This window comes from Petaurus breviceps, unplaced genomic scaffold, assembly GCF_028583685.1.
Source record: "Petaurus breviceps papuanus isolate PSGF00001 unplaced genomic scaffold, PetGlider_PUasm1.0 90804, whole genome shotgun sequence".
Lineage (NCBI taxonomy): Eukaryota > Metazoa > Chordata > Mammalia > Diprotodontia > Petauridae > Petaurus > Petaurus breviceps.
This window is the reverse complement of record NW_027187348.1, coordinates 11,586,701-11,600,711: the sequence shown is the minus strand read 5'-3', so window position 1 is coordinate 11,600,711 and position 14,011 is coordinate 11,586,701. Positions and strand designations below refer to the sequence as shown.

The following is a 14,011-nucleotide window of genomic DNA, read 5'->3' as shown; positions in this document are numbered from 1 at the left end:
GAATTCATTCCATTAGATGTTCCTAAGAGAGAAGTAGGATTCATTATCATCCTGTACTCAGAATTAAAGAAAACGGTGCTCACTATCTCTGAGGCAAATAAAGTCAACAACCTCTAGGCTGATGGTTTTGGTTTTTGTAATTTTGATAATTCATACTTATATGGTGGTTTAATGTTTACAATGTCCTTAATGGAATCAAATTTAATTAGCCACATGTGACCATTACTCAACAGCTCATATTTATTATTATAAAGGTATAATGATTTATTTTTTCTTAAGATTTTGCCTCTATATATTCCAAGAAGCTAATGAATCAGTCCTTCTTACCTTTATAAAATACAAAATTCACACATTGGTAAGTACATAGGGTTGATCTAGGTTTTATCTGATCTCAGATCTTCGCAGAGAGAACTTACTGAAAAACAGCTCTTAAGACAAAGTCATACATTGAGGACCCTTTGCTACAAAACACCAACAAAGGTCTTCTTGGACATTTCCATACCATGCTGGTGCCCCTCTAGCCACGTTCCCTCACCAGTTCCCTCCAGAACCACCAGGACTCTGGGCTCTGAGAGGTGAACCTTTCGCCTTCTCCTGCTTCCTGACCATTTCTAGACCACACTGCCACATCTCCAATTCTCTTTGCATATTGTCTTCCTCTGTTCAAGTAGAAGTTCACTGAGGGCAGAGACTGTTTCCCTTGCTTGTCTCCGCATCCCTAGCCCTTAGTGCAGTATTTGGTGCATTGTAAGTGCTTAATAAGTGCTTTATTGTTCATTCAACTATCAAACAAATAAACAGTGACTTCGAAGTTCAGTTCCTCCATAATATTGAATAAGATATGATGGTCCATGAGCTCTCTTACTCATCCTCAAAGTCCCTATAGACCTTCATGTTCCCTATGCACTGAAAAAAACATAATAGGGAAAAGAAGACAGGACATTTTGGAGAAACACTCCTCATTGGGAGTTATCCACACCCTGAAAATTCCTAGGTATAAGATAATGGCTTCTGGAGACTGGGGATTCCTTTGGGAATTTCAGAATGGTAGTAACTCTCAGAGCAAAAAGGAACTTCAGAAGACACTGAGTCCATGCTGTACCAGACCAACAATTATAGGATTATAGACAGAGAATTAGAAAGGACTTTAGAGTCCAAGTTTAGAGGCCCTCATTTTATATTTGAGGATAATATCCCACACAAATGGCCATCTAGCCTCAGCCTAAAGATCTCCAAGGAGAAAGCACCCACTGTTCTTCTCCATTAGCCCCTCTAAATGACTTCCTTCTCTTTCCAGAAAATGGTGATTAGACATGTTGATTTCAATTCAATTCTTGGCTTGAGTGGAAATATATTGGGATTCTTCAGAACTTTTTTCGTCCTATTTCTGCAGTGCTAAGGACCTAAAAATAATATTATCAATGATGAAAAGCTCTTTCAGAGATTCTCATAAGCAGGTATTGTACATGGTGATATACTACCAACATTTCCCTATCTCCTCCTTCAGTTGTCCCTGAGCTCTGACTTGGTTATTACCTCATCTAACTAGTCTAGATATCCTACTTGTTCCATTTGTTTGCTAGGAGATGCCTATGTAATTAAATCTAATGAACATAAGTATATGCTCTTATTCAGAACGACCAGTGAGGATGCCTACACTTCCACTCTAAGACAAACAGCATTTAACATTTCATGTAGTTATTAAGAAACAACATCACTTGGCAGCTATGTACCAGAGCTTAGAGAAGGTCCACACATGAAAACACTGCTTTTATCCAGAGAATCTCAAAAAGTCACACTGGATAGAGGAACAACCTCTATATTTCTTTTGTCTAACTGATAGAAAAGAGTGAATATGAGAACAGGTTGGGAAGGGAAAGAGAAATAGAGGAAAGCAGCTAATGATACAACTGTTTACAAAGATGACAATGTTTAAACATCTTGATTTCTCTTTGCTACTGGTACAACCGTTATGGTACTTCTATTTGCTCCATTTCAATAACATGGCATAAGTACCTTTAGATTCATTGTTATTTAACTAATGCCATGAAGGAAAAAAAAGTGTTATTCTTCTGTAAACTTCTACGCACACACACACACACACATCCCATCACATACAAATTCCAATTATGGATTTCCTATACTTTCTCTCTTTGCTTACCAAACAAGTATAACAGACATTGAAAAGTGATGATGGTGGGATGAGAGAGAATAAGATCTATTCTCCTTCAAGGACTCCATTCTTCTCAAATTTAATCTTATTCACACAGTACGAAGGGCTCATTAGCCAAGTCCCTCCACCCACAAGGGTTTTTTGATCTTGAATGTGAAAAATATCCATTTTTTGATGTAGCAAAAATACTGGGTATATAAGCACAATATTTCCTCTACACTAAAACTTAGCAGACAATCATGATTTTGCAATCAGCAAACTATGAAGACCAAGCTTATATGTATAGAGTTCAGTGTCATAATTAAGTTAAACATACAAAAAAATCAATCCGGCACATTTGATAATATGCATTATTGCTCTTGTGTTTCATAGTACAGAGAAACATAAATCGTACATAGATGGCAGAAGAAATAAGGAAATTCAAAAGACAAATTTCACAGTTGTCCCAACCTAGTTTTTAGGATCCTAGTATGGCTCCCAAGAGGCAAAACTCTTAGAGTTATGCTAGTGGAAATTTCCTTCCTCTCTTTTTCTCTAGTGACAGCTGTATAATCAAGTGGTAATACTTATACCTTACCCAAAAATATACCCTTTACACTCTATCGAATTTCAACAATTCTATTTGAATACTCCCGGAAGGAAGAGGAAGGCAGAGAGGGAAAAGTTAGGGAGACAGGAGCTCTCAGATATTCATATCAACAAACTGCTTCCCTGACAAATATATAGACATGGGTCCAGAATTAGGTATTGGTAGAGATGATTATGCCCTGCACAGTCAGTCACATTGTTTAGTGGGAAATATGCTCACAAAGGAGTTTAGGGAGTATTTCATCCCCCAATAATTTCGCTTTTGAACTAAAGAAAATAAACAAAAACTCCTCACTTTGCCCCATACCCCTCCATTCTTTGTTCTAAATAGCTAAGTAAACCATTTTTTTTTCAAAATGCCCATAGTTCAGGCACCTCTGTAGACAACCCTTTTAATTGGCAGTGTAAAATAAGATCATAAGATATCCCTACTCATTTTTTTCTGAGCCTTATAATTGCCATAAATAACCATCTCTTTCTAACATACAAGACAGGGTTGTCAAGTGTTGATCTAATCAGAAGGATAATTTCATCATCAGGCAGGTCTCCTTGTGAAACTCTGGTGTTAACAGAAAGCCTTTTCATTGGATAAAAAAAAGTCATATAAATGCCTCCCTCAATTAATGAAAGCAATAATGTACTACTTAGATATCAAAGGAGCGATTGTTGGTCAATTATTCTTAAAAATTACCAGACTCTGGGATTCAAAGGTATTTTCTGGACTAACAACTTAAAAAAAAAACAGCCAAACTTATCCTTAAATGTCACACTTTATTAAAGCTGTAGTATTTAACAATGTGATTATCCTATTGAAAAGACAATGATAATGCATTTAGTTAAACCTGTTTTTCAAACAGAAAAGCCATTACTTTGTGAGTATACTTTGGAAAATACATTCCCCCCTTAACATACTATGGAATATAGTTGCATGGACTGCTTTCCTTAAAATTAACAAATTCTGCCAGGCATGTTTCCTACACTGACTCTCACATCTGCTAATGGTATTATACCAAATAATAAAACAATTTTATAATGCAAGTTTGTGGGGGGGGCAGGAGTAACAGCACCTGTTCTGATTCTTGAGGGAGTGTGATTTGATATTCCTAGTATAAGTCTTCACCTAGACATGAGCCTCATCTCAATGGGCAGGTGGGGTTTGTCAAAAGAGCTCTGACATCTTCCCCTTTTCTTCACAGCTACAGTGGGACTAAATGAGGAAATAGACATTAGACAGTGGTGTCGCCTTCAAATTCGGAGCCCAGAGGCACTGATATCCATAGATAAAGTGAAGAAGACTCAGGGATTCTTCATGAGTGGTCAGAGTGAACAAAAAAAAAACTTAACCAATGGAATATGAGCGATCATGTTTCTTACCCCAAAGAGTATGACCTTTAAGAGGGCAGGTTTGTTAAATTAGGCATTTTCCCCACAATAGCCCTTTGGTACTCATTATAAGTTGCTTTAGTAAGAATGGCATAGAGTATCATTTACAGAGCTGACAAGCTTCAAGCTGTAGCAAGAAAAAAAAGCTATTAATTAGCTAGGATAATAGAAAAAAGGCTTGGGAATTGCTTGGTTGTTTCAGGTTAGATGTCAAAAAAATAAAGAAAGAAGGTAGCTGTATTCTTCACTAAGTCCTCCAAAGATCTTGAAGCTGATTAAATTCAAGTATTTTCTTTTATATAAAGTTTAATGATTCTCAAAATTATTACTGAAAGAAAACAAACCTGAATAAAGCAAGAAGATGAATCTCAAATTACCCAGTCAGAAATGATGCCATGACCTTGACCCATATTAAAGGCCTAATTAATCTTTGTTGACTGACTGATAGCATCTCGTAGGCAGAAGGCAGTAGGTTTCAGATACTGAATGTTTCTAAATACAGCTGTTACCAAGAATGAGACTGGAGAGGTACAAACATCCATGCAGTACTTCTGAATGTCAGGAACTCAAGCAGTAACTTACTAACTTCAGATCAGAGAACCTCAGTGATATTCTGAGGTTCCCACAAGCCAATTGCTGTTCCCCTATTCTTAATAGCACACAGAGCTTGTGATCAAAAAGGGCCTAACACATCTATACAAATAGCATAATACAAGGTAGAATGTGAGAATACTGTGAGAGATAGATAACAATTCTCATTGAAAGCAGAGTGGAGATGGCATTTAATCTGGCAGTGAAAGAAGTGGTAAGAATCATACAGGCAAGAACTATGAGATGTATTAGGGCATGTCAGTCATAGGAAAAGGCATAAGCAAAGGAATGGAGGTAGGGGAAGACTCAGGGACTAATCAAGAATTGGGATGAGGTACTGTTTGGCTGGAGTTGAGTGTGTGAAAAGGAAGTAGTGCGAGATAAGACTAGAGAGGTAAATTCAGATCAAGTGGTAGAAGGCCTTGAATGCCAACCCAAGGAGTTTTGACTTTATTTGGTAGACAATGGAGAAACTATGAAAAGTTTCAGTGCAAGAGGGAGGATTTCACATTATTCTAAATATACTTTAGTAAGAATTAATCTGGCAGTAGTGAGTAGGATGGACTGGGTTCGAAGGGATTGCAGTGTCAAGACTATGACAAGGAGTGAAGGATATGGTAGGAAATATAGGTCATGCGAAAACAAAAGATAACAATAAAATTTTATTTTTAGAAAAAGACTATCACAATAGCTCAAGGGATATGTCCTGCAATGGAAATGGGAAACTTGAATCTGGAGATGAGAAATGAAGTTGGGGCTAGAGATACTGATTTGAGAGGAATTTGCATGGTGGGTGAACAAGGATGGTTGAAGCCATAGAAACGGAAGGACTCATGATAAAAGAGCAGAGAGGCAGAAGAGATGGAGGTATGCCAACATGTGAGGAGTAGGAGGAAGAAGAGCCAGGGAAGGAGATGAGAGAATAAACAGTACCTTTGCATATGGAAGGTGGCAAGGAAGGAAGGGAACCAGGAGAGTGCAGTGATATTGAAACTAAGAAAGAAGACAAGTAGCTAAGATGGAGGTCAATTAAGATCCGACAACAGGGCCAAAAGCCAAAGAGGTCAGGGAGGAGGATGGAGAGAAGGTCACCAGATTTTGTAGTTAGGATGTTAAAGTGTCTTTCTGAGAGTGTTGTTTCAGTAAAAGCTGAGTGAGGAAGTAGAAGAAAAAAAGTACAGAGTAATCTCTCAAGAAGTTATAGTCAATTCCAAAGGATTCATGATGAATCTGCTATCCCCCTCCAGAGAGAGAACTGAAACTCTGAAGGTAGATTGAAGCAATCTGTTTTTTCCTTTGCTTATTTTTTTTACAACAAGGTTAATAAGGAAATATTTTGCTTGACTTCACATGTATAATTGATATCCCTATTGCTTGCCTTCTCAATAGTTGGGAGAGGGAGAGAATTTGGAACTCAAAATCTAAAAAAAATGAATCTTTACTATAAATAAATGGTGGCGACTAGGTGACGCAGTGAATAGAGCACTGACCCTGAAGTCAGGAGGAGCTGAGTTCAAATATGACCTCAGCTACTTAACACTTCCTAGCCATGTGACTTTGGACAGTTCACTTAACCCCAACTGCCCTGCCCTCCCCCCTCCAAAAAAAAAAGGTAAAATAATAAATGAAGGAATTTTTAAAAGTTTGTCAGTAAGAAGGCAAGAGCTAGGGTAGTAGCTCAAAGAGGTTATCAGAGTCTAGGGAAAGAATGTTTCAGGATAGTAAAGACTTGAAGATGTTTGTAGGGAAAAGAAAATAGGTCAATGTATGGCAGAGATACAAGAGAGAGAGAAGAGAACTGACTGGGCAAATAGTTAGAAGAAGTGAGAGAGGAATAAATGAAGGAAACAAGGGAAAAAGAATAGGCTGAGAAAGAATCTTGCAGGAGGGAAGGAATTTGAGGACATTCATTTTGGGTGGTCTATATCTTAGTAAAGCTTTCCAGAGATCACTTGAGTAAATAGACATTTTTTTTTTCTGGGCAAATCATCAGTGCTTCAGCATTTTCAAGGTGGCAAAAAGGTACTCACCAATTCCAGACATTGTCGGTGGCCATAGGCTGCTGCATAATGTACAGTGTTGTAACCTTCTTTATCCCGAATTGATGGGTTTGCATCATTTTGAAGTAGAAATTCCAGGCATCTGTAAATAGACAGTGAGGCATCCTTTAGTTTTTTGTTTTTTTGGGTTTTTTGCCTTTTGGAGGGCAATTGGGGTTAAGTAACTTGCCCAAGGTTACACAGCTAGTGTGTGTGTGTGTGTGTGTGTGTGTGTGTGTGTGTGTGTGTGTGTGTGTGTGTTTGAAGTGTCTGAGGTTGGGAACCAAACTCGGGTCCTCTTGACTCTGGGGCCGGCACTTTACTCACTTGTTTTTGTTTTTAAAGACATTATCAAAGAATACTCATTTACAATCCCTAATCATCAAAGTTATAATTAATGACATCCCCACCTCCACTCCCTTATAAAATATTCTTGATAATTTCAAGTGTGTTTCTAAATACCTCTAAAATTCAAATCCTTATTATTGACATTTTATGCTTCAGAGTGATAAAGAACCTTTCATGCATCGTTTTTTTAGGCTTCTCAGAAGCTTATTTCTTCTGCTTGCTCCCGTCATTCTAAATTTTAGAGTATATTTTGGTAACAAGGAGTTGCCATGAGGGGAAATTATAGTTCTTTCCATCTCAGTGTAAATAAGTTCTCTCTCCTTAAAACCATGGGATCGTAATTTGGAGAAACCTATGCCCAAAGTACAAGAAATAAAAGAGGTGGTCCAGCTATTTCCACAGCCATAGTCCTCCAAATGGTTTTGTTTTTGTTTTTAATCTTGCTTTCCAAGTAGACTGTGAGTGACAGTTAAAAGGTTGGCAAATAGATGTTGTGAAGGCAGGCAAAAGGAAGACAGGTATTTTAGTCCAGAAAACATACTGAAAGCTTAAGAAAGAGAATGAACATTCCTCAAGAACAATGAAGAATTATCACACTAAACAAAAAACATGAAGAAATGGTCTTAAGTGGCACCATTAGGGATTAGGTTAGTTTTGTTTTTTTTTTTTTGCTTTTTGGAGGGCAATTGGGGTTAAGTAACTTGCCCAAGGTCACATGGCTAGTTTTGTGTGTGTGTGTGTGTGTGTGTGTTAAGTGTCTGAGGCCGCATCCGAACTCAGGTCCTCCTGACTCTGGGGCTGGTGCTCTACTCACTGCGCCACCTAGCCGCCCTGATTAGGTTAGATTTTTAAAAGTCCCCCAGACAGAGTTGTAAATGTGTAAACAGGTTATGGAAAAAGGAGGTTGAATTGACTTCCCTAAAAAGCTTAAACTAGGATGGCTGCCCATCTGTTTGAAATGATATAATCTTGCCTGAATGTAGAGTGACTGGATGACCCTTACAGAATGTGTTCAGTTCTGCAATTATATTGTTACTGTTAAAGAAATTACATTGGATTTATTTTTGCCTCTATGAAGCCAAATCATTCTTTTTTTTACTTTAGAGCTAATTTTTAAAAATTCATGGTATTATTTCTTCCTATAGAGTATTCACATGATCAGGCAACATAAAACATCCATAACTTCTTTAAAAACTCATATTATTATCTGCATAAATTTTGGTACAAGGTAAGAAATAATAAACCATAAAAAATACAAATGAAACTTTTACTAATTTATAGTAAAAATGACAGAAAATTGGCAGAAAAACTACTTATGAAAATCAAATACATGACACGTATCTTGCTAGGTCCCAATTTATAACAAATTCCCTAAAGTAGGAATTCTCACTACATATTTCCATTGAGCTGGAACCAATGACCATATTTTACATAATTATAACTGTGAACAATGCGAATTTGAATATATGCCATCACTTCGGGGAGTTCATTATTCACACTAATTGGGACCTGGATGCAATATGTCTATTAACAAATTAAAATATATATTGGAACCTTATTATAATGCTATCTGTTTGAATATAAGACACTTTTGGAGCTAAGCAACAGGGTTGAAAAAGGGCCCACCTTATGGTCCAATGTAGCCAGTAGTTTGATAATATTCCTATGTAAAGATGAGGGTTAACCTGGGGACCAGTAGTCTGTGAATAAATTTTAGAGGGGTTTCTGAACTTGCATGGGGAAAAAAATTACACCTTTATTTTCACTAATTGAAATTTAGTGTTTCCTTCCATTTTGAATTAAAAAAAAAAACCCACCACAGTAACATTCTACTGAGGAGTCCATAGGTTTCACTTGAATGCCAAAGGGATCTGTGCCCCAAAACATCTAAGAACCCTTTGTATTTCAATTTACCAATGGATTATGTTTCAAAATGTTTTCAAGTCTTCTAGGGCTTGTGGTGCAACTTTCCATTGAAACAACATGGGAAAGGGTGGTTATGTTGCTGAGACATCTCAGAAAGGACAATTTAAATATAATATAACTGACCTACAATACTATTATAAAACCTACTCACATTCTATAGCAGTGCTCCATCTCCACTCTCCTGACTCTAAAGAAATTTGGGGGGACAAGGGGAGGAGACAGAGAAAGAGAGTGTGGAAGAAAGAGAAAAGGCTTGTCTGACAGAATGGGCTAAGTAAAGGGGATAGAAGGAGGGGTGCTTTTACAGTTTCTAAGAGGAAGGATATTCATTATGAGAGGTCTATGACAACTTATTTCTTCGAATGTGATGGGGATAAGACAAGGACTGAGGTAGAAGGGAGACTGAAGAGGCTCTCCAATGACTGGAGGGAGATCTTGGTGGTGGTGAGTTCAGCAGCCCTCTGGAGAGAGTAATAGAATTTCTAATTCTAGTTCCTAGAGGGGATGGCAGCAATGACCGTTCTATGGGAAATGTGGAAAGAGGTTTGATGAGATTCCCAAGAAGATGGGGAGACAGCAGTAGCTATGAACAGCTTCATAAATACATAGGTTATTAGTTGAGTATTTGCTCAGTATGAGTTGCTTGTACTGCCAGTGTTCAAATCAGACAAAAAAGCTCAAAGCCCCGACAAGAACCTCACATAACCTCACTGAAACAACTGCTGATTAGGGTCATTCACAGTATGAGTATGGAAGGCTGAAGCTAGAGAGGTTTTGATACTTCTCCTGAGACACTAGTTAGAGTCAGGAATAATACAAAGGGTTCCTTCAGGTAGCAAGATGGGTTAATGGATGGAGAGCAGAACTTGGAATCCCTCAAGTGGGTCAATAAACATTCATTAAGCATCTCCCCTATGTCAGGCACTGTGGAGATACAAAAAGAGATAAAAGACAGCCTTGCCTTCAAGAAGCTCACAATCTAATGGAGGAATTCACAGGAAGACCCAAGTTCAAATCTCATCTTGAACACTTACTAGCTATGTAACCGTGGGCAAATCACTTAACCTCTGCTTGCTTCAATTTTCTCATCTGTAAAATGGGTTAATAATAGCATCTTTTCTTCTGGGATTGTTGTGAGAATCAAATGAGATAATATTTATAAAGTGCTTTATGAAGAGCTATATGAAGGCTAGCTGTTGTTGTTTTGAAGGTTCTCCTAACTGAGTAAAAGTCATACCCACTCTGCCCTAGTAAAATCATTGGTGTCTTACATATACACATGCAGAGGTCCAGGTCTGAAAACAGAATTATTTAAAGATACATTGAGAGAATAAATTTTTTTATGCCAAAGTAAGGGCCCCAAATTACCTCCACAGATGTAGAATGCAGGCAGTGAGTTATCTGGGCCAGCATAAATTAGGATAACCTAGTCTCAGAGCTCAGAGTTCAGAGTTCTCATATACCACCCACCCCAACAGAAGGAAGATCAGAATTAGACTCAGGCAGTGACACTGAGAACACACTTACGAGGCAGCTTCCTTTTCCTTTAGCTCACTGGCTCTTTCAAGTTCTTCTGCGTTTTCATGGGTGTTCCCCAAAATGTTCTTTCTTCTTAGCACAAGGGATAGAAAAATGCAACTCATTTTCAAAATGGCAAAGTAGTTAGCGGTTTGGGGCTTGGTTTGCCCTTCTCTCCCCCTTGCCACCCCAATCCCAGGGAAGCAAGCAAAGAAAGCATCATTGAGCTTTCCTGATTCATGGAAAGGCCTTTGTCTCAGTTGAGAGATCCAGCAAGCTCCCCCTCTCCAAAGGATTCTTGCTGGGAACAGTACAATCTTAAAAGCATTTAAAAGTCTGTGATTTAGCATGACAGCCATTGGCTATGCCCTCCCCCAACAAAGTCTAAGCTTTGAGGCAACAGGGCTTCCATCTTTGACTTTCTCTGACTGTCATGATGGCTTTTTTCTGCCCCTTTCTGACCCCTTCCCTATTCAGTATCTCATTCCCCAGGAGATAGGGCCCAAAACAATATTCTTCAGCTAGAACCTGAAAGGCTACTAACAATCTATCATTACCCAGGGTTTCTATGCTGCCTTATAATTGTTGGGACCCTGTATCCTTGCTGTTTTTCACACAGGATGTTCCATCTCCTCATTCTGGGCACTTTCACTGGTTGTCATCCATGCCTGGAATTCATTCCCTCCTTACCTCTGTCTCTTGATTTCCTTAAAATCTCTGCTAAAATCCCACCTTCTGCAAAAAGTCCTTCCTGGTCCCTCCTACTTCCTTCCCTTACCCATACTCATCCCTCTGATAATATCTCCCATTTACATTTATCTTATATGGGCATAGTTTTTTATTTTATTTTATTTTTAATTTATGGAATAAAACAAGGACTTCCATAACACAGTATAATTTTTAAAAAATGATTGCACATGAAACTACAAATCTATTATGTACAACTTGTAAGCCATCTCCCATGCTAGAATGTGAGCCTCTTGAATCCATAGTGCCTGGTACATATTAAGGCCCTGACTCTTGTTTCCCAAAGGGCTGAACAAAAGCCAACATCTGAATGACTTTGTGATTCTGAATGTCAGCAGATGGTGCCATGCCCCAACACAGTAATATTATGTGGACACAATCCCCAGGAGGGGTTGGTGGTGATAGCACCAACCCAGAGCCCATCTCCATCACACAGAGACTGGAGAAAGACCAGAATGCTATAGAATAAATAGTTCTCCAAATAGGGGAACTAAATAGTATTTCCCCAAATAAGCTGCAGGTTCTGAGGGCCTTTAAAATTATAGCACTGACTATTCACCCCCCCCATCAGCCACCATTTGTTTACTACATTGAGTTACCTTATGTTTAATTTCCATTTCTAGCCCTGACAACACATCTATCTCTAGCAATCAATTTCCTCTCTAACCTTCCATCCAGCTCCTGAAATGGCATTCACATCCAAGGTTAACATCAATAACACCTTATTCCTTACATACAGATAGCACTGTCTGAAGGCTGCTAAGACTGCAGACAGATGAATATTTCTGATGGGTGGCAAGTATAAGAACCAATATAAATTTTATGGTAAATGAGGCTTTTAGAAGGGGATAATGATGAAGCCTGAAGTGTATGCCAAAACAGATTACACCAGATTTTAATGAATGGAAACCCTAAGCCTGGTAGTCCCATTTGGCATTTCAAAGCAAGGAACGGAGGAGAGAGGGAAGAAATTGTGTGGTGACATAGGATAGTGAAATGGAAAGACAGGAATGTAGGGGCATCAAGGGCAAACCAGGGTCAACGGTAAAACAATTCAAACTACTCAAAAGGGGAGGAGAGATTCCTTCCTTCATTAGTAGTTTTCTTTTAAGAAGGCAGGATAGAGAAAAGAACCTTGACAAACCCTTCCCCCATCCCCAAGAAGGAACACATGTGAGCTTTTATTTTTTACTTTCTATCCATGTCTGAAGCTGCAGCATAGTGTAAAGGCGTTCGTCCCCAGTCATCTGTCTCATTAATGTTCGCCCCGGTGTTCACTAATGTCTCAATACAGTGGAAATGACAATTCGCAGCTGCGTAGTGCAAAGGCGTCCTGCAAAATAAATAATTTGTTACTTCAGACACAAGTCTGAAAAAGACACAAAGGCCTGCTCACACTGACAGCAGAATTCCCAGATTGAGGCATCTACTGATTGACAAATATCATGCTTTCATAGGAGGTAGATAGATGCCTCAGTGGATAGAGCACTGGGCCTGAAGTCAGGAAGACCTGAATTTAAATCCAGCCTCACACACTAACTATGTGACCCTGGGCAAGTCACTCACTCCTGTTTGCCTTAATCTACCAGAGAAGGAAATGGCAAACTACTCCGGTATCTTTGCCAAGAAAACCCTATAAGGGGTCAAAAAGAGTCAGATATGACTAAAATGAGTTAACACAACAACAATGCTTTCATAGGGTTGGTGGGAAGGGGGTATCCTATCTTTCTCCTTTGTATTTCTGTTACTTGTGTATATTTGTTAATTTTCTACAGCTATGGGAAAGGGGTACTTTCCCCCAAGTATTTCCACTGAATGAATTGTGTTTTGCCTTGTAACTGAGGGCTGCAAAGGGCATTTTAACCAGCTTAAAAAGGCACTTGTCTCCAGCATACTTTCAGGGTTCCCATAAGGCAAAGGAACAACAAAAAATTTTAAAAAGGCAATCTATAAAACTTGATATATTTTATGCAGCCCATAAAATTTTTCTAATGAGAGGGCATTCCACAGTAATACTATTAGAAATACCTTACAGCTGGAGTTTCTGAGCCTGTCTGCTTGTAATTTTTTTCATAAGATGGTGAAATTTGAACTAGTGCTTCCCATGTTTACCAACATGAGAGCAACACTCTTGTTCTTTAGTTTGCCAGGGGAGAGAATAACCTGACTTCCAGAATGACATAACACAGATCTGATAACATGATTAAAAAAAAACACCCATAACCCAAAATCTTAAACACCAAGATACCAATTCCCTTATCTCCCTTCTCTAGAGAAGGGGAATGTAACTTTGCCAGAGTTAAAAATCTTTTGGAAAAGACACACATTGAACTGTTCAAGGCCAATGAAAAATTTTGAATTTTCTAAAACTCACAAAAGATCTTCCATAAAGTCAGACAGGAGATAATCCTATTTGGGAGATAAGGAGGTAGAAGGCAGCAGAGTGAAGTGAAGACTAGACTGGGCTGGAAAGTAGCAGACCTTCATTTAATTCCTGGTTTTCCTACAGGCTAAGTGACCTTGGGCAAGACTTAATTTCTTCCTTTGCAAAATGTGGCAGATGGAAATTTTTTATTTCTAGGATCCCTTTTACACTCTGATCAGGAAAGCTTAATATCAAGGTATATAAAAGCCAAGGAGTATACAGAAATCCAAAACTATATAGGCATAGCTCCAGCAGAAATGTTAAAAATATGCT

General features: G+C 38.4%; 1 protein-coding gene and 1 long non-coding RNA gene across 7 annotated transcripts in view; one reads left to right on the top strand and one right to left on the bottom strand.

Moving 5' to 3' along the window:
• ANKRD44 (ankyrin repeat domain 44) overlaps positions 1 to 14,011 on the bottom strand; it is a 366,132-nt gene that overhangs the window by 90,992 nt on the left and 261,129 nt on the right. For 3 of the 6 annotated variants that reach the window (XM_069070155.1, XM_069070157.1, XM_069070159.1), the window contains exons 14-16: positions 12,506 to 12,646; positions 10,576 to 10,656; positions 6,766 to 6,877 (exon numbers count right to left, since the gene is read on the bottom strand). In XM_069070155.1, the coding sequence (XP_068926256.1) occupies positions 6,766 to 6,877; positions 10,576 to 10,656; positions 12,506 to 12,646 (334 nt within the window). Of the gene's footprint in view, positions 1 to 6,765; positions 6,878 to 10,575; positions 10,660 to 12,505; positions 12,647 to 14,011 lie in introns of all 6 variants that reach the window. The other 3 variants (XM_069070154.1, XM_069070156.1, XM_069070158.1) reach the window with 1 other exon arrangement.
• Positions 1 to 14,011, top strand: part of LOC138147598 (uncharacterized) — a 34,141-nt gene that overhangs the window by 4,806 nt on the left and 15,324 nt on the right. The gene's annotated exons all lie outside the window — the stretch shown is intronic.